Here is a 21,470-nt window from a genome sequence, read left to right on the forward strand (position 1 = left end):
GTTTGTGGTTGGGACCAATGTGTCAGCAGAAACTCAGATACACACACACACACACACACACACTGTAGTTTGAGTGACTCGTTCAGTGAGCCAAAAATATTTTATAAGTTCAGCTCAGACCAGTGCCAGCTATATTGCGATATTGGCATTCAAACATGGCTGAGATGTCTGCTTCAAAATCAATGGAAGTAATGTTGGAGCGTTTCTATCGGATATCTCTGCTTTGTTCAGACTGGAGTCCCATTGTATTGGGAGTTCTGCCTAACTTCTGTACCATCTGGAGAACTACTGAACCCGCTCCAAATCCCATAACTGAATTTGAAATTGAAGTGTAGATGTTTGTGTTGGTTGGTCTCCATCCAGAGAAAATGATCAAATTCTTTGCTCTTGCTAAGTTTGACATTTTTAGATCTTCACATGCATAAGCACATGAATGTTCATAGGCCAAACTTCTGTAATGTTCTCCGGAACACTGGAAAATAGCCCTGGTATTCCAGTATTCCTCTGAGAATGCAGGACAGGAGTTTGAAAATTGTATGGTCAAGGATAATTGAAACTGTGAGAGGGGAGATTTATTTAGGTATACTGCTAGGTCTTTTGCATATCTAATGGCACCTCCATTTCTTTGTTTATTTGTCAAAGTCAATGCAAAATATGCACGCTGCAGAGTTGGCTATCAAGCCCAGTTACATTTACAGTCTACAGCCCTTGGCACGTTCCAACAAAACAAACCATACAGAGATACATTCATGTAAAAAATTCCTTAATGAATGAATCATATTGGGTTTTCTACCCACAATTAAACTTCTCCATGCTAAGACGGTGCATTTCTGTTTTCCTAACCAACTAGAATTGTCCTGGAGGCTCAGTGTACTACATCTAATTTCACCTCTATGTGTTTCCTGTCATGTTTTTATTTGTAGCAGCACAATTGGTGCTTCATGGTGGCCAACCCGAGCTGAATGACCATGCATTTCTTAAAGCCTACTCACACAACATACAGACCGAAAGCCAATGTGAAATTGGATACATACAGTGTAGCCCTATATGTACATAGCACCAGTCCTAATTCAGAGTCTGATTCACTGGTATTTATATCAGCAAAACAATCTTCAGATATTGCAGAGAGCATACTCTCTCTATTTGCTCAACCGTTCCTCAAATTCAATACGGAAATAACTGGTAGGAAGGCAAAGAGCCATAAAGGCGTTTCCACCTGATTGGAGCATTGGGTTGGCTGTGAAAGTTCTACGAACAAGATACTAACAAGTTTAGGATGTGACTGTTCAGTTGGAGTTGGAGTAGTGGGAGGGGGATCGAGTGGCAGCAAGCTCTTTGGTCAGGACCAGACTTATGTAGAAACCAGATGGTCAGCTAGCTCTACTGTGCTCTGACTGCTCTCTGTCCACCTTTCTCCCTCATCTAGTCTCTGTCTGTAGCAGGCGACAGCCCTCCCCAAGTATGGCCACACACTGGCAGCTGCGCTGAAAACTAATCACAGGCGAAGAAAGTGGATCCGCCAACCCCTCTTCCTGTCAGCAGGGATATCAAGGTGAACTTGGGGACTCCTTAAATAACCAGCCCCACGACCTCTTCACCCCCACCCCAGCGCAAAGATTAGAGGAAACCTCTTGTTTGTAAGGGCAAACAGGGGTCTTGTTGAACTACATTATCATCTACAGGGAGAGTAAAAAAAATGTTTTTTAAAAGTGACTCTGGATTCACTGGCTTTACTGCACCGGGTTAATTTAGGTGCCATGTGTGTGCTCACTCCCAGCGTCTCGCTCTTTCGCCTTCTCTCTCTTCCTTTCTGCTGCTCTCTTTCTCACTTGCTCACTCTCGCTCTAAAACTCACTTGTTATGGCCATCACATGGTTGGAGAGGTACTTATCCAATAGAACTCAAAGTATTCTTAAATGGAACAGTGCAGTATCCCTCAGGGCAGTTGTCTTGGGCAGCTAATCTTGATAGTCTTTCATGGTTGAGGGTTGAGAAGGAATGTAAAACTTCTCTTCTTGTCTTTTTAAGAAACATTTTTGTGTTGAAAATGCCTAACCATTTGTATAATCTATTTGCATACACTTCAAACAGATATACATACCCCACCAGACGCGCCACTATGGGTTTCGTCACTGTACCCAAACCAAAAACAGACTTAATGAGTCGCGCAGTTATGTATAGAGCCATGTCATTGTGGAATGCACTGCCACCAGAGGTTACACAGGCAAAAAGCAAGTTTAAAAAAACATTAAAAACATATTGCATCTCTCTGCTGCTCTCTCTCTCTCTCCCGTTCTGCTGAACACTCTCTGCTGATCTCTCTCTCTTACACACACTCTCTGCTGCTCTCTCTCTCCCGTTCTGCTGAACACTCTCTGCTGATCTCGCCCTCTTACACACACTCTCTGCTGCTCTCCGTCTCCCGTTCTGCTGATCTCTCCCTCACACACACACACACAGGAGCTGCATTGGTCTGTCAGCGAGCGTGCTATAGGCATGCGCTGAGTGCCCAGCATGCCAGTTAGTCAATGAGCGCCACTACCCTGAAGAGAAACTGGCACTGGAGCAACACTGACAAGTGTTTGTACCTTGGGCAATAAAAAAGTCACAATGTTTGTACATAGCGTTATCTCCCCAAGTGGTCCTTCACCTCCTCTAAACAAGTCCAATTTAGATTCATGGACAAGCATGCTAATGTAGACTCAATAGGAATGGACTGTCTTTCCAGAACGCTGACACATTTTGATACACAGGATGTGCATTTAACATCTGCATTTAAAACTGTACTTTAAACATCTGAAAAATAACAACTAAAATAACAACAATATAAATACAAATAAACTATCTTAATATCATAAACAAAATAATAAAAGGAAATAAAGAATATGCATTATGCTAATGTATCACATGGGGGTAGTGTTGGAGAGAGCTCTGTCGGTGTCCTGGAGAGAGCTCTGTCGGTGTCATGGAGAGATTTCTGTCAGTGTCCTGGAGAGAGTTCTGTGTGTGTCGTGCAGTGCTGTACGTTTGTCTTCATGCCCGGCCTCAGGCCAGATAGGGGCTGTGTGAAGGACAGTGGGTGGCAGCGCCTGCCTGGCTGGCTCCCTCATTGCCCTGGACTCTGTGGGTGGCGTGGGTGGTGAATGGGTAGAGCAGGGGTCAGCTAAGCCAACCATGCCAGGCTGCCAGCCCTGTGGCAAGGGGTTCTGATTACACCCTCTTCTGTCTCTGGATATGGATTCCCCTCAGACCCCGGCCAGGTAAACTGTCAAAGCCCGCTTCCTCCCTCTCGGGATGCAGACTTTAAAGGCCTTTATCCTCTGCCGCCTTCCTGCTATCCCCCATTCCCCTTTTTCCCCTGGATTAATCCTCCCAGATGGATGGGACAAGAGCTTGCGCCCTGCTCTTTTCCAAAGCAATGTGGAGATGATAGATCCACTCTGGCCTGCCTGTCCCAGGATGTTGTCCAACCAGTGGCAGTGACATGCTCTTCCAAAGATAGAATCCCCCCCTTTACCCTTACATACACCCTCCCATCCCTCCTAGCTCAATGTTGGTCACTGTTGTGATTTCAAGCCACAAACCAGCTAAATCCAGGGAGTTAGCTTCTTTGGTGAAGCGGAAATGCAAATGACAAGAGGGGGAGGGGTGTGCTCGCTGGCTCTCTTTTCTCTGTTTGCGGACGTTAGATCCAAGAAAGTGCCAACAATGTGTTGATTCAAGTCAGCTCTGGAGTCAACTCTTGGAACAAGGGCCTGGATCAATCTCCCTGTCACAGACATTTTCCTACACTTTGACAGATTATTAGTTACTTGTATTCATTCGGTACAAAATATGAATATATATATATACACAATATAGTTATAATGATTGAAATATTGATATATATGTATACATGAATGTTATTAATTTGCTACAAACGTGCACAAAGTCACCATATCGCCATGTGCAACTCCTCTGACGGCATAGACATCGATGTCAACACCGTTGACGGCAGAGCCGATAGATACTCACGCACACATTTTTACACCCATAAATAAGAGGGCTAACATACACACGCTGTATCGTCCGCGCATGAAACAACACAAATGCTTCACTCCCTTTGTCTCTCTGTTGATCTGACTGTGACATGAAACTCCCTGCTGTCCCTGTTACCAAGATCATCTCACATTAGCATTATGCTGATGAGCATTTCTCCTTGAATTACCTGTACATTTACATACATTTGAGAATGTTTTATTTTCATGAAATCATATTAATGCAACTGGGGGACTTCACTGTGATAATCAATTCACCACAGTTATGTGAAATAGTTCAGCTAACACATTTCCAAAAATCCAGAATAAACACCACAAACACATCCAAGCCATTACAAATAACAATTTGTGAATGTCCAGCCAACCAAAACAACAGTCTCCGAGCCGAAGGCTTTGTGAAATACGTTAATCCATGCTGCTAAGAATACGACTATTGCTCTATTTGGCGTTGGTCAATATGTGACCATTAACATGAGGTAATGAGAAGGTGACACATAGGTCTTACTGACCCCCTCGCCATGTTTCCCTATGGCAGCATGTGATGCTTATTAGACACTCAGGGATGTACAGTACACATCTCCGCATACCCAGACGATTCATGGGCACAATTCAGCCATTGGCCATGTCTGACTTTTTATATCCAGGAACTTGGTGTTAGACAACATTAGAGAGTCGTCAGTGTTATAACGGCAATGAGGAGTCGAGTCACAAATTGTTATAAAATAAAATCGTAATCATGATACTTAGCGTAAATGAAAAGTGAAATGTTTAAAGCATGCTAACTACCCAGCTCCGTTTAGCATGTCCCACGAGAGGATCTTTTTTTTTTCAACTTCTCACAAACATGTCAAGCCGTAATTAATGCCTCGTGTCCTTCGAGTGAAGTACTCACTCTGACCACAGTTCAAAAGATTCCACTCAACAGCACTCCGTACATACATCATTTACCACCTTTGCACCAAAGGGACAACTATGCATACTTTACAATGATAAGTTCCTTTCAGTCAAGTGAAGCTGACAACAAGGTCACAATCAATCAAATACAACATCTGTTGACGTTTGAGGGACAATTGGAGAGCTCTTCAGGACGAAAGCGTTCCTCTTCAGTCAACATAGCAACCACTACTTAAATAAACAAAAGAATTGGAGCCATGTGGACACTGTGTGCCACCCTGATTGACAGGGCCAGGATGGACACTGGGAGCACTGTATAGCCATATTTTCACTGTCTTCAGGAAGTATTCACACCCCTTGTTCCACAGTTTGTTGTGCTACAGCCTGAGTTTTAAATTGATTAAATTTCGATTTTTCTTATCACTGACCTACACACAATACCCCATAATGTCAAAGTAGAATCGTGTTTTCAGACATTTTTACAAGTTGATTTAAAAATGAAAAGCTGAAATATCTGTATTCAACCCCTTTATTGTGGTAAGCCTAAATAAGTTCAGGAGTAAAAATGTGCTTAACAAGTCACATAATAAGTTCCATGGACTCACTCTGTGTGCAATAATAGTGTATAACATGATTTTTGAACAACTACCTAATCTCTGTACCCCAGACATACAATTATATGTAAGGTCCCTCAGTTGAGCAGTGCATTTCAAACACCGATTTAACCACAAAGACCAGGGAGGTTTTCCAATGCCTCGCAAAGGGCACCTATTGGTAGCAGACATTGAATATCCCTTTGAGCATGGTGAAGTCATTAATTACACTTTGAATGGTGTATAAATATACCCAGACTACAAAGATACAGGCGTCCTTCCTAACTCAGTTGCCGGAGAGGAAGGAAACAACTCAAGGATTTCACCATAAGGCCAATGGACTTTAAAACAGTTACAGAGTTTAATGGCCGTGATAGGAGAAAACTGAGGATGGATAAACAACATTGTAGTTACTCCACAATACTAACCTAATTGGCAGAGTGAAAAGAAGGAAGCCTGTGTAACAGTATAACTTTAGACCGTCCCCTCGCCCATACCCAGGTGCGAACCAGGGACCCTCTGCACACATCAACAACAGTCACCCATGAAGCATCGTTACCCATCGCTCCACAAAACTACTACTTCAAGGTCTCAGAGCAAGTGACGTCACCGATTGAAACGCTATTTAGCGCGCACCACCGCTAACCGTTTCACATCCGTTACACTCACCCCCCTTTTGACCTCCTCCTTTTCCGCAGCAACCAGTGATACGGGTCAATAGCATCAATGTAACAGTATAACTTTATACCGTCCCCTCGCCCATACCCGGGCGCGAACCAGGGACCCTCTGCACACATCAACAACAGTCACCCACGAACCATGGTTACCCATCGCTCCACAAAAGCCACGGCCCTTGCAGAGCAAGGGGAACTACTACTTCAAGGTCTCAGAGCAAGTGACGTCACCGATTGAAAAGCTATTTAGCGCGCACCACCGCTAACTAAGCTAGCCGTTTCACATCCGTTACACCTGTACAAAATATCCCAAAACATGCATCCTGTTGCAACAAGGAATAAAAGCAATACTGCAAAAGATGTGGCAAAGCAATTAACTTTTTGTCCTGAATACAAAGTGTTATGTTTGGAGGAAAATCCAATACAACACATTACTGAGTACCACTCTATATTTTCAAGCACAGTGGTGGCTGCTTCATGTTGACAGAGCTTGAAGAACTTTGAAAAGAATAATGTGCAAATGTTGCACAATTCAGGTGTGGAAAGCTCTTAGAGACTTACCCAGAAATACTCACAGGTATAATCGCTGCCAAAGGGAATTCTACAAAGAATTGACTCAGGGGTGTGAATACTTAATGTGAATTAGATATTTCTGTATGTAATTTTCCATAAATTTATTTTTTGAATTCAGGCTGTAGCGCAACAAAATGTGGAATAATTTAAGGGTTATGAATACTTTCAGAAGGCACTGTACATACACATATCCCACAATGCATTGCTTCAGAATCCTGGTGGCAGGCTGCAAAGGGACAACAGCCACACTGTCCTGATGAACCGAACCGGGGTATCTGTCATTGTTAAAGGGCGACTGCACTTCCTGATTTGGCCTTGTTTTTCCTCAATGACCATTAAGAATTGCTAGCAGCCATTACTGAAGGCAAACAAGAGTGGTCTTGGAGGTGTGGTTTGATGTGGGTGTTTCTTGGGTGTGCCTTTGCCATTCAAGTTGAGGACTTCTCCCCTCCTGACTGACTCACCATCTCGAGATAGTCAGCTAATTCAGTTCCATGTGTAGGCTAAAACCTGCGCTGACCTTGTGTTTAGCCAAGCTGACAGCAGCTAGCTAGCATAGCTTGGTGATAGCTACAGCTGGCTATCCTATATCGCGTATATTTCTCTGTCAATTGCGTTATGGCAAGACAGCGAGAGTCAGTGTCTGGAATGCGTTTCATAAGACACGCGTTCTACAACGCATTGCTACTAAAGTAGCTTGCAACTTGTTTTCAACGTTTCGTCATGTAAATAAATACATGTTAGTGCGAAAACGATATAAACTACAGCGAGTGGAATGCCTGCGGTCCTCGGTCAGCTCAGCTGTCCTACAACACAATATGCTGGCTAGTTTTGTCTAGTCTCATCTCTCCTTATGTCCACTGTTAGGTCTTTCCCATAACTAATATCCCTATAGGAGTAGGCTACATGTGGACATTACACAAACATTGTCCAGCTTGACTGTAGATACATTAACAACAACAAAAATGTATGGATGTGTTCATGTTACAAAGACAAAACATTTTCTGATGAAAATATCATATTGATGTGCTTATAAAGACTGATTTCCTACACTTAACCTAACAAATCAAAATATGTTGTGTGTAGATTACAACTTCAGTTGTCTAACCAGAACTAGAATGGCATTTCCATCATTATGGTCTATTTTCCCAAATCTAAGGATTTGTCTGTGTAACACCCTGACACGCACAGCTCTCTGGGTGAGGTTCTGTCTTCAACTCTCCAGTAGGTGATGAAGTCCCTTCCATCTACGTAATGTATTACAGGTTATGGACTTCTGCACTCAGGTGGCAGGAGGGGTGGAGTGGTTGACACTTCATCCTGGATATGAAAGAATTTGCCTCACGGTTCCAGCAGAACTGCAATGACATTCAGTCTCATGGGATGGGTGGCCAAAAATAACTAAAAGCCAAACCCCCAATATGACCATATTGAGGCATATGTTACAGTGCTTGTAATATGCTACATTTTTAAATGTAACCTTTATTTAACTAGGAAAGTCAGTTAATAACAAATACTTATTTCCAATGACAGCCTAGAAACAGCGGGTTAACTGCAGAACGACAGATTCTTACCTTGTCAGCTCAGAGATTCGATCTAGCAACCTTTCGGTTACAGGCCCAACGCTCTAACCACTAGGCTACCTGCCGCCCCAAAGTTTAGTTCCCTGACCGGGAATCGAACCCGGGCCATGAGAGAGCCGAATCCTAACCACTAGACATGCCACTGCCTACTTCATTTGTTCATTTATTAAACAAGACAGCTCATGGTCCAGTGCCTTTATCACAGTCAACACACCTATAATTGAACTTTAATTAGCTTTATTTTGTTATAATTTTTGGGAGGGGCAGCCAAATCTCTGCAGGCCCACCCACCAACAAATGTCTGGCTATGCTACTGTTTGGAACTGTTGTCTTCATACACTGACAGCTTAGGTCAGCAAACCAAAAGTACATTTTCACATTAAGTATATTCAGGAATGGTTAGCCTAATGTACTTAGAAAACATACATATTATATTTTGAGAAAATGTTGAAACACTTCCAAAATAAAAATGGAAACAAGGCCTCAGATGTACATTTGACAGCAGTTTTTGAAATGAGTGACCAGAAACTGCCAAACAGTCTGCCCAGGCCATAAAACACAAGCCATCTGGGATGGCTCCAGTTAAAAGGCTCTCACACCTGAAAAGAAAGGGTTGCTCTCAGAAGCTCTGACAGCACGTCCACCTTAACTGGTTTTCACGGAACCTCCGAAGACACTTACCGGTCAGTTAAGACTCTGACATCCTATTGACAAGACCAATTAGCACTAATGTGTGTACGCTCTCACCTCCGCTGGTTCTCACAGGCCTGTTCCGCATAGGCCCACTCATTCACAAACACACACACACACTTTACTACTTAATGACTGACACCTGGGGGTTTGAGCAGAGAAACAGCAGGTGGGCTTAGTGACAGAAGAACCTTTACCAAATCAAGTGTTCCATCTGCTCCTGCCACACCCTCTACTGCTCATCCTGTGTCTCCTTGACCTGCTGCCACTCCCCCAGTACTCTCTCCCTCTCTCTGTGTGTGGGCGGTGAGAGGTGTGCTGGAGTCAGAGCAGATCCCCACCAGCTGCAACCTGTTCCATAATCAAGACCTCTACAAATACTCAGCTCTGCCACTTCCACACTGCCAGATCGTAATCTCTGCTCAGTCAGTCTACGATTCTATCTGTTTGTTACTATTTAGATCCTGTTATCCTGTTGCACCTGTTTTCCTTGCCTCACGCTGTTTTCCTCTCCGCTACAGTTCCGCCCGCTCTGACTCTGGTCCCTGTCTCCAGTTCCACGTATCATCATCCTGCTACTCTGTCCTGGATTCCCCACTCTACTGCTCCCTTGGATTCCCATCCGGACCTGCTTACCCTGTTCCAACCCCTCTTGTTCCAGCCTCAGCCTCTGCACCTGGTTCCCTGCAACCCACCCAAGCTTCCCCTGACAGGCACTCCATCTTCCCCCTGTGTTTCAATAAATACCTTGGTTACTTCATCCCAGTTTCCTCTTCTGAGTGTACTCTTGCGTTCCCCTGTTCCACTCCGCGTAACAACAAGTTTTCCTTGTCAGACACGATGCTTCATGTTTGCTAACAATCCCAATTAAGATGTTCCAGAATGTTTGGTACTAATGGAATATATGCCGTAGGTGCACAACTCTCTGTGGCATAGGTTTCCAAAGGAAGAAATGTGAATGCTTTTTCTTGACAGTCATTGCTGTTCCGTTCAGTCCACCCATACTATAACTACAGGGTTAGTTGTGTAGCGGATGTGGCTAGTTATCAGTGGGCTGCCGTGCCCTGTCGTGCAGCCAAGGAATGCCCTCGTCACACCAGCTTGCATCATGACCCAACGGGACACAAAATGCCTACGCCGCCAACCACTGCCAACTGTGCCCAAAATACACCTACACCTGTCGTCATAATGAAGCTAGCCTGAGGGCACGTGCAAAAGGATAGCAAGATTTGGCATGTACAGTATCAAGTGTACACATAGTATATACCAGTAAAACCTGTTGGATCCTTGCATCTGTCGCCCCTCCTAAAACTCAGACAATGAATCCTGCATTGTGCGGCAGTGCCATAGCTGCTGCATCAATAAAATCCTCCCTTACTTGCTTTGATCTTGTCTGTCTTTTCACCCTCCAACCTTGCTGTGACGTTTTTAGTGTTTGCATGGTTTGCTTCATATCTCTAATGGCTGTCAGTTACACACGTTCAACAACAGAAGCATGCACAAACATGCACACAAGGTATCAGTATCCAACATCAATCAGCAGTGAATCATAAAAGTGTCCTTACGCGCACAGCGTGCTATTAGGCAACTGAGATAACCTCATTTAAACTCCTTCTCTCATCGTCCACGTATGGTATGAGTATTGTACCCTGTTCCCATTGACAACCTAAGTGCAGTGAATGACCACCATCAAATATATAACACTAATAAAGAAAATTGTTGAATGAAATGTTGCTACAGCAATACCATTATACAAAAAAAATACATGCTATTAGAGATGTTTAAAGATCCTTGTGTGGTAGCCTGAACCCAGATCTGTTTGTGCTTTTGCCTACTCCATTGTCATTGTCTACAATTCCATAAGAAGTTGGTAAGAGAGCAGAAGCAGACTGGCACCAGGCCACACAGATCTCACCATCCCTACTCAACCCTCCAGCCTACAGCAGCAGTTTGCCAAATGTAAACGCCCCTTCCACGCTTACATATTCAGGGTAGTGACCCATTTAAGCAGTGCAAACTGAGCTCGCCCAGAGGGGTGAAACCAAAGCGGGATTTGAACAGCACAGATTAGTCGCGGTGGATAAAACCCTTGATTACGCCTGAGCACAGCTGTAGAGGTGTGCTCGAATCAGTCAAGTGTGAGGGATCGGAGATGAGAGTTGGCGGGACAGAGGCTTAGGCTTACCTGGTGGACAGACGCAGCTATGGGGTGCTTCTCTGGCCTCTCGGGTTTTGGGAAGTCGAGCCGCCAATTTCTGCACGCGGGGAAAAAAACGGAAGAGAATGTTAGTCTGTGGATGGTGATGAATCACAGTTCAAAAGCACATCAACCTAATTATCAAATGACAAAGACCCCTCTCATCTTTAATCAAGGTATCAAAGTTTGACAATTGACCTCATTAGATAAACAAACACAGTTTGCTTTTCAACCCTAATCTAACACAGAACTTCCAGTACTGTCCCACTGCATAGCAGTCAGGGACATTCATAGTACTTACTATCAGAGGCATGCCACGTGTGCTGTTTAGAGGCCTCAAACAGGTGCTGGAGTTGACATGTTATAGTTATGAGTGTTCTGTAATTCTAAGCATTGGGTACAGTAAATGTACTGTGTATGTTACCTCAATGTTCCTATCCGGCCTCTAACCAAGATACTGCACTAGAGACTCTGGAATGGAGCAAACTGGCCATGGAAAAGGGAATCCATTCTTGGTATCAACTTAAAATTTATGAATGTGTTATAGCTCTTCCGTACATATCACTGACTCAGGTCAGCATGGGAATACGCGGTTACGGTCATGTCAAGCCAGCCAGACATACTCCTAAAATGTGGCTGGCTGGCTGGCTGGCTCCAGATAGCATAGGGTTGGAAGTAAAGCGCTCCGTCATTCAAAACTCTCATGCGAAATCCATCTCAAACTGGCTTTTGACATATTTCTCTAAACCGACTTTAAATGAATCATGAATGGGTCCAGGAATGTATTTCGTTGATACTGGCAAGCCTTTCTCTCAGACTCAGCTGGAGATCTCTTTAAAAAAAGACCAGCCACAATGAGAGATACATGTTCTCCAGGCATTTTCTCTACTGATCTCTGAAATGCCAAGTTAAACTTTAAATAAACGAAATACCAACACTTCTAAAGAATTCTCCCACCTGGATAATGGAAAGAAAATAAGACAATACGTAGTGCTGATGGTCCTGAATCTCATCTGTCACGTGACACTAAAAGCTTCCGAAACCACATCAAAGGTCACAGTTGACAACCACAGCCACTTTAAATCTCAATGAATAGTGAAGTCTGCTGGGACAAGAAAAATATGTGATTACAGGACTTCAAACGACCAATATTAACCAAATTTACAGGCATATCTTTATTTAGATTAAGAATGAATAGGGTGGTCTCTTTACTAGCAGACTGACTTGACGGTGATAACAGGCATCATGATGTGGATAGACGGATGGTGAGGTGTTATGGTGCAGACATGGCAGCTGAGGCTCTCGCTCCTTTTGGGTTAAGGGGAGAGAGAAAGGGAGGGTAAAGAGGAAGGTACATTCTCCGCCTCTCTGCCTCCCCACTTTAATGGTAACCCGACGCCAGAGTTTTTGATCTGGTTTTAATATTCTATTTTAAAAAGGATGACAAAACATTTTACAATCCCAAAGTCAGATTAATATTAAGACCCTCTGACTTTGCTGCCCAGGGGCCCTGCTATGGAGGCACTATACTGAGCGCTGTCCTCCTGTCCTGTGGCTACATCTCTGTTACTGGAATGAGGGACTTTGGGGCGTATTCTCCATAGCTCTGCTGTGAAACCTATACCCCACTTGACTCTCACTGATTTCTCTAACAGACGTGCCATTAACACATTGGTATCATCAGTCACATGGTCTTAAATCATTTAACACCAGGACATAAAGTACATTACTGATCATTTTGTTCTAATCAACAATCTTTGCGTTGTTTCCATGTGTCATAAAGAGATGAATCTCCACACTCGTTTGCCCTCTATAAATTCTGCTCCCTACGGACCCAACGGACACGCCAAAAGATCCACAGGTGTAGATTGTTAAATGAGCTGTAAAAGGAACTTCTCTGCTTGCTGAAGGACCCTAACTCTACCATACACACTTAGAAAAAAGGGTTCCAAAAGGGTTATGCAACTGTCCCCATACGAGAACCCTTTTAGGTTCCAGGTAGAACTCTTTTGGGTTCCATGTCGAACCCTCTGTGTTCGGGTTCTCCTATGGGGACAGCTGAATCACCCTTTTTGGTTCTATATAGCACCTTTTTTCCCCTAAGAGTACACATCTACAATACACAACATTTTCCTTCGAGCCTGTGGTTGTTTGGAAATGGCTCGGTATCCAGAATATTGATATACAAGAAGAGAATTGTAAAGTGATTCCATAATGCAGAAAGTTAGAGAGTTCATTCTTATCCACTTCTGCAGAAGTCTCAAGACCTTCACTTAGACCTGAACCCTCTTACTGCTAAATCCCCGTGAGAGGTTGAGCTCCGGTCTCGGCCTCAGCCCTACAGTATATGCAACTTTACTCTGAGAAAGCACAGAGGCGTCCCCTAGAGTGTGTTGTTTTTATTACCTTGTCTTATTAGTGCATGGAGCATTTATCCCCACTACTCTGCTGGCGCATTCTGCTCTATCGGACTGCAGCAGTAGATTACATGCAGAGAGATGGCAGGTGGCTGTGTGCTCAGTGCTCAGCAATGGTCTGGCTGCCCAGAGCACCTCAACACCACATCTAGTTTACACACTGTGGGGTGACAGACCAGCAGGGACCAGAGCAAGGAAACCCTGGGCAAGGGGAGACGTATTTCTCACTTTTCTACACCTCGGAATCTGGACTGAAACTCACACGAGCTTGAAGAGGGAGAAATGTGCGCTAGGCCTCTGTCAAGCCTACGGAGAACACTTTGTGGTCAATTTTAATGTTGAACAGGCCAGTTTTAGGGTGATGTGTTCAGGGGGTGTCAGAGCATTTTTGGAATGAGTGTCTCTCAAGACTATTGATTTGTGTTTCAATCAGTGGAATAAATGTTATATTTCTACAGGAGTGGCTTAAACTGCATAGAAAGGAAGCTCACAAGTCATTTTTACCATACAGCTGGGCTTTTTCAGAGCAATACAGAGATACAGAGCAGGAAATATGTATAATATTTGAGCAACAAAAATTAGAGTACAAAAACATGAACCACGTACATTATCCAATAATGTATGCGATATTACCTCAAAAATCTGAATGTGAATAGTGAGTAATAATTTAGGCCTGTGCAGCTACATTTTCCAGAGGATTTCAACGTGTACTAGATTATTATTATTTGTATTAAACTGTTGGAGGCTCTGGAATGTGTTGTGTGAAACGGGCAAAAGCTGTCAGCAAAAAGCGGTCACATCTGCTGTTCCGTCACATTAATAATGTGAATTTATATAAACAGATCCAAACAGCGAGACTGGAGGAAGATTATGGTTATGATTATGGGCCCCACCAGCTCATTGCTACATAGCAGATATTCACTAACTACAAGAATGATAAGCAATGTATCAAACCTATAAGATCATTGGGTATTTGTGACATGCACAATGTCAAGTCGGCAAATTCCAAAAGCTGATATTCACTTTCACTTGTAGGCTCTCTTTTCTAACGCACCGTGAGAGGTTTCGCTCTTATTCACCTTGGATTTCAAGGATACAATCTGTGTTGTTCATTTTCTATAGGAACACATACATTTGTATCCTAAAAATAGAGTGTGGTGACCATGATTGCAGTGGGTAAAAAGAGTCTTCTTATGCACTGCAGTCTCTACAATAAGTGCATTTACAATGATGTCCCGAGTAAAAGTGGAGGGGAACATAACAAACAAAGGTAGGCTAAAGTAAACAAGGGAAGTGAAAACAGGGGCACTGCGGGACTTCAATCACAAGATAAGGGCTTGTTGGTATAGCTGTGGAAGTGGTTAATTAAAGGCCAGCACAAGGGCGCGTTGAAAAGCAGATTTTAAAACAACAGACGGGATCCCAGGGTCATTCACAGTTCTGTTATCTAAACTATGGTGATGTCCCAAAGACGTACGCAAATTCTCCTCCCATTCGGTTTCAATTTAGGGATAAACTAGACGTTGAACTAAAGCCAGCGTGCTATGGATGTGACGCGCTTTTCCATGCATGTGCTATTCCATCGGAATCTAGAGGTAGACAATGAGAGTGCATGTGATTAAATGCAATATTAAATGTATGTATCCGCAAATGAATATATTTCTTGCTAAAAAGTATTATAAACAAACTTATTTGTACTTTGGACATTATATTCTCGTGCATGTTAACATGAGCAGCTGGTCTAATACCAATCGGAACTGCCGCGGCTTCAACCACTTATGGAATGAGTGAGAGACATCGATATGCGGGGTAAGCTACACATCCTATTCATGCCCTTTAAAATAAGATATGTAAACAAAATACACTATGATTTTTAGAAAGTAGGCTCATCAATACTTTCAGTAGCATGACCAAAGGAATGAATAAATAGTCATTTAAAATGTTTCCCCACAGGTGTGAAAAACATTTTCATAACCTATAGCCTAATCATTTGATCAATGCTACAGTAAGTAAGCCTACAAAAGTAAGAATATGGATAAATACATGTTTAATGTGGAATCATTTGGCCATAACCCTTACCTCTTCCAGAATCTGATCTATTCGGCCAAAGATAACTGGTTCCACCTGCTCGAGTGAGATCCACGCGGAGAGCTGCGTATCTCTCTGTTTTTCCAAGTTTAGGATCCTGGACTGAAGCTCCGAGGTTCTCAGGTAAACGAGAATGCAAAATCCAAGAGACAATGCAGAGAATAAGATGCCGACAGTTATACCTGACAAATCTTTCCAATTCCTCCAAAAGCGTTTTTTGCACGGGTGCTCACTGCAAGTCCTGCCTACACTTCTACCAGCAACTCCCCACTTTTGATCTTCTTCCATGTTTGTTGTGTTTATTAGATTTTTATCCACAACGAAATTCCAACATTCATCGGGAGAAAGGTGAAAATCGAATTGTAAGGGATATATATCCTTGCGACCTAACTTTTGACAGGGGAGTTGCCTTGGGCAAGTTGCAGCTGTCCTCTTCTCCAACCACCTTACTATATTCAGATGAGTGTCTATATCAAAGTATTATGAGACATTCTGTAGATTTGGATCAATCAATCAGTCATGTCCGATTTGAAAGGGAGCTTTATTCATTTGCCTTGTGGTTCAGCGTTGCCATTTGACGTGATCTTCAAAGCGGTCCTGCTGTGTCCCAGACGACAGTCTCTATCTAGCCTTCTATCTCTGCAAGATCACCAGAGCGCTCTCTGAACAGCTGAAACCCGACCCACTCACTCGCCTCTGCTCTAAAGTGGTTATCGTGGGCCTTTTGCGCCACTGTAGAGTTAGTTGCCTACATGCTCCTCCTATTAGTTGATTTAGGCTAAATGTCGGGGCGGGATTCACGTCGGTGTTGCTGCCCCAGTTGATCCAGCACTAGCGGAGGATATTTTTAGGTCTGCACAGTCTAGATGCGAAGGGAACACGCTAACCCCTTGCTCACCGAAGTGCACGTTATAGACTCTTCCTCATGAGTAGTCCGTTTCTGTCTAATGTCGAAGAGTAGGAAATCAAGCACTCAAGTTCTCTTAAATAGGCCTATATGGTTAATCGAATTGCCTACGGATTTTGTTGGCCTATGTTGAGCCCTATGTTTGATTAAAATGAAGGGGAATTCCAACACCAACCTGCAACCCCGTCACTGTTCAAAGGTATTCTCCTTCTCAAGTGTGTTCCAACTGTCATGTTTCTTTACACATTCAAGTAACTATTGTAACAATAAGGCCCTACCTGTGCCTACCTGAAACACTTCCTTATACACCATATATACAAAACTATGTGGACACCCCTTTAAATGACGTCGCTGACAGGTGTATAGAATCGAGCACACCGCCATGCAATCTCCATAGACAAACATTGGCAGTAGATTGGCCTTACTGAAGAGCTCAGTGACTTTCAATGTGGCACCATCATAGGATGCCACCTTTTCAACAAGTCAGTTTGTCAAATTTCTGCCCTGCTAGAGCTGCCCCGGTCAACTGTAGGTGCTGTTATTGTGAAGCGGAAATGTCTAGGAGCAACAACGGCTGAGCCGCGAACTGCAATGCCAAGCGCCGGCTTGAGTGGTGTAAAGCTCACTGCCATTGAACTCTGGAGCAGTAGAAACACATTCTCTGGAGTGATGAATTACGCTTCACCATCTAGCAGTCCGATGGATGACACTAGGTTTGGCAGATGCCAGGAGAACGCTACCTGCCACAATGCATAGTGCCACATGTGCAGTTTGGTGGAAGAGGAATAATGGTCTGGGGCTGTTTTTCATGGTTTAGGCTAGGCCCCTCAGTTCCAGTGAAGGGAAATCTTAACGCTACAGCATACAATGGCATTCTAGACAATTCTGTGCTTCCAACTTTATGGCAACAGTTTGGGGAAGGCCCTTTCCTGTTTCAGCATGACAATGCCCCCATGCACAAAGCAAGGTCCATACAGAAATGGTTTGCCAAGATCGGTGTGGAAGAACTTGACTGGCCTGCACAGAGCCCTGACCTCAACCCCATTGAACACCTTTGGGAATGAATTGGAACGCAGACTGCGGGCCAGGCCTAAACGTTCAACATCAGTGCCCGACCTCCCTAATGCTCTTGTAGCTGTATGGAAGCAAGTCCCTGCAGCAATGTTCCAACATCTAGTGGAAAGCTTTACCAGAAGAGTGGAGGCTGTTACAGCAGCAAAGGGGGGACCAACTCTATATTAATGGCCATCATTTTGGAATGATATCTTCGAATAGCAGGTGTCTACAAACCTTTGGTCACGTAGTGTATCTGTTTTGGTATTAATCTTAAAGCTGCTGGGTCCTAATATCCCACCACTACACTAGTCTGGGTGTAGAGTCATTTATATAGCGTTTGATTATTTCTCAAGTTCATTCTAGTTGCTTTCATGCCTGCTCTGGTCAAAGAAATCAAAGGTTGGCACTCCCACTTCAAATTACTTCAAACTATGTAACGCAATGTTGAAGCTCACTCTCCCTTTCATTGGAGATAAGGGAACAAGCTCTCTTAGGACTTTCTGTGTCAAGGGTCAGGACATGTAAAGATGGAAGAGGAACATTATTCTCAGACACACTGGAAAGGGACTTTGAGTTGTGTTGTCCAGTCTTTCGCCAGCATCAACCCCAATTTACTGGACTCCAATGGCATTATGGGCATTGGCCGAGAGTGAGCATTTTCTCACATGCGATAGTTTTTTTTTTAGGTTGATTCTTTCTTACATAGTAGGTATGAATACCTCATTTATCTGGTTGCCCTGTCAGGAGAAGGTATAGCCCGGTCAGGGAAAGACAAACATCCCTCCCTCTTTGATTAGTTTGCAGTCATTGTTTCACCCACAGTCAAATAACAGTGTTTAGTTCAGTCTCCGGGCTCTTTGAAGTACAGCACTCCCACCCAATTAAAATCACTATCCAGCCAGAGGCACAATAAAGCTGCTGAGCTGGGTTCTGTTTGTACCACTTTGTTTGATCAGGTAGTGTATGGCATGTGCTATTGTTGTGTGTGTGTGTGTGTGTGTTGGGGAAGTCCTTACTCCCTACTGTTTATCACAATGGTGCTACATTTAAGGTTACATGCATTGATACAACATGATACAACAGTAGCTACTGTAGCCACAAGAGGAAATAAAATGGGGACCTGACCCTATGCACCCATTTTCAATATTTTCAGTATCTTTAACAGGGCACAGAGAGTAGCAGTGCTCCCTGCTAGCCTAAGGACAAAAGGACACTTCTCCCCTTGACACAGCGTTCATGTGAGAGCTGGCACAGAGGACAGTATTTCACACAGCCTAGGAGCAGAAATGAACGGGAGAGAGAGCATGGAAGTGCATGTGGGCGTATGTGCGTGTCTGTGGTAAGGGCATTTGTGGGGTGTGTTAGCACTTTCTGATGCCTGCCAGGCATTGTAGTCAGTCGTACATAGCCACGCCACTCGAACCATGCATAGGCTGATAGGTGAGGTCCTTAGTGAGGTCCTTCGGATTACTCTAGAAATGTTGGTCCCATCCTTGTTCCATATTTGAAAAATGTGTTTTGTCTAAGTTATGGCATTCTAATAAACGCAACGTGTTTAAGGTCATGTGTTGTCAAAATATTTGCCAGATTAGCATAACCAGATAGAATGTTTAGTAGGTAATCAGTCTCTCAGAAGTACATGTATAAATTAGTATCCACTCTTTTGTGAGACTGGTAAACATATATAAAGATATCCCCTTAAATTTGGCAGTCTCTAATTATATCCTTTTCACAGGATATTGATTAATCCTTCTAATTGCAGGGCACGATAGTTTTAATAACGGGAGCATTTGTTTGCTGTTGAGCTGTAGAAACTGTCTGTAGCAACTACCACTGTGGGTTGGAGTGCAGATGACTCGTCGGCCACCAGAATCAAGATGTCCGACCTCAACCGGTGGCTGTCTAATTGCGTTTACAAAACCACACGGGTGGTTTCGCTTATGGTCACATTTCCACGGCACCACAGAAAGAGTTTTCAACTTATTTGTTGTCAGTCCAAGAGATGTCCACTCTGTCAACCACATCTTATGGTTCTTCGGTTATATACCAGGGTTTATGACTTATAGTGACTTGGGTCCATCCAGAGCATGTAATTAACCCATGCTGCTATAAACCCTTGTAATTACAACATTGACATGGCCAGCTGGCTTTGTGATTCAGGGAGCTAAAAACCTACTTAGAAATGAGCCTCGTAAAAAAATACACATTTATTGCAATCGTAAGATTAGATCCAATTAAATTAGTAAATTGCGACCAGAACACCCTACCGGCATCCCAGCTGTGATACAAATTGTATCAATTAGTGTTTTAGAATGATGACCAAGTGAATTTAAACACTGGGTTGTAAAATAAATCAAACTGAGTGATGTATGCTTCCTAAAGTATTAAATATTAGGCTGGAGCATCTCTTCCTAAACTCGGTCCTCGGGACCCCAAGGGGTGCAGGTTTTTCTTTTCTTCCTAACACTACACAGCTGATTCAAATGATCAGAGCTGGAGGATTAGTTGATTATTTGAATCATCTGTGTGGTGCTAGGGTAAAAAACAAACAAATGTACACCCCTTGGGGTGCCGAGGACTGAGTCTGGGAAACCCTGGGTTAGAGTGAAACGGTGAATTGGATATTTATTTCTCTCTGCCTCTCATGTTCAGAAAAAAACATTCAGTGAAATTAGAATGGTGTTACCGCTTCAAGAGAGCGCTCTGCAATGTGGGCACCATATAAACTACCAGTAAGCCTGTCTTCACATCTGGTCAATACCAAAAGCATCATTACAAATGCATTGTTATATGAATTTCATAGTTTTAACTTGTGTCACTTGTTATGAATGTCCGGATGCCTGACAGGTGTTGACTCCTTGAGGGAAAACTGAAAATCATTCATCTGATGCGTCTTCTGAACACGGTTGCAAAATCAAAATATTATGTTCAACTGCTTAGTAAAAAAATAATAATCTAAAAATCCAATCTCATTTTATTTGTCACACACAAGCAAAAGGTGTAGACTAACAGTGAAATGCTTTACTTGACGGGTCCTTCCCGACAATGCAGAGAGAAAATATAGAAAAAAACCCACAAGGAATAAATACACAATGAGTAACGATAGCTTGGCTACATAAATGGCTAAAGGCCCAAGCCTGTGCAGTGAGGAATCTATATGCTCTCTACAATTAACGTAAGGCTCACTGAAGCTGCATGTCACTCATAACCAATTGAGGACTGCAATTAGCCATGTTCACCATCAGATAAATACGTGCTTGTATTTGCCATGAAAGCACGTTTCTGAAGGGATGATATCTGTCATTCCTTAGAGGCATGGGGAGGTACCAGCCCTCTTCAGAAAGACAGTCATGTATATTTAGAGAGGTAAGGTTGACCTCTCTCTTGTAGGCAAATTTTTTTTTTTTTAAAGCTGCTGCACTCACAGACCATCCACAAAAATCAGAAAGAAACGTATAAACTTATGAGCAGGAATTTAGACTTTCTTTTTTACATCAGATTTCTTCCTCTCTCTCTCTCTCTCTCTCTCTCTCTCTCTCTCTCTCTCTCTCTCTCTCTCTCTCTCGTGGGAACCCATTTAACCTCAGTAGCAGGATGCAGCTCCTTTAAATTGCATAAAGCATTTCTTTTTTACAATAGTTCATGCTTAATTACTCTGCATGGGATCTGCAGATCTGACACAAGTGAAGGTGGAAGTGAGTCATGTGTCCTCCAGACGCCATTTGTCTGTTCACAGTTGTTTACACCTCCATTACTCTATT

The 21,470-nt window shown here is 43.2% G+C and overlaps 1 protein-coding gene across 27 annotated transcripts in view; it reads right to left on the bottom strand.

Annotated features, from left to right (window-relative positions):
• LOC110527951 (collagen alpha-1(XIII) chain) overlaps window positions 1-16,555 on the bottom strand; it is a 114,965-nt gene extending 98,410 nt beyond the window's left edge. For 9 of the 27 annotated variants that reach the window (XM_036983808.1, XM_036983783.1, XM_021609775.2 and 6 more), the window contains exons 1-2: window positions 15,738-16,552; window positions 11,230-11,299 (exon numbers count right to left, since the gene is read on the bottom strand). In XM_036983808.1, the coding sequence (XP_036839703.1) occupies window positions 11,230-11,299; window positions 15,738-16,034 (367 nt within the window). In that variant the 5' untranslated portion in view covers window positions 16,035-16,552. Of the gene's footprint in view, window positions 1-11,229; window positions 11,300-15,737 lie in introns of all 27 variants that reach the window. The other 18 variants (XM_021609697.2, XM_036983742.1, XM_036983723.1 and 15 more) reach the window with 7 other exon arrangements.
• Window positions 16,556-21,470: the final 4,915 nt, after the last annotated feature.

This window comes from Oncorhynchus mykiss, chromosome 1 (assembly GCF_013265735.2).
Source record: "Oncorhynchus mykiss isolate Arlee chromosome 1, USDA_OmykA_1.1, whole genome shotgun sequence".
Taxonomy (NCBI): domain Eukaryota; kingdom Metazoa; phylum Chordata; class Actinopteri; order Salmoniformes; family Salmonidae; genus Oncorhynchus; species Oncorhynchus mykiss.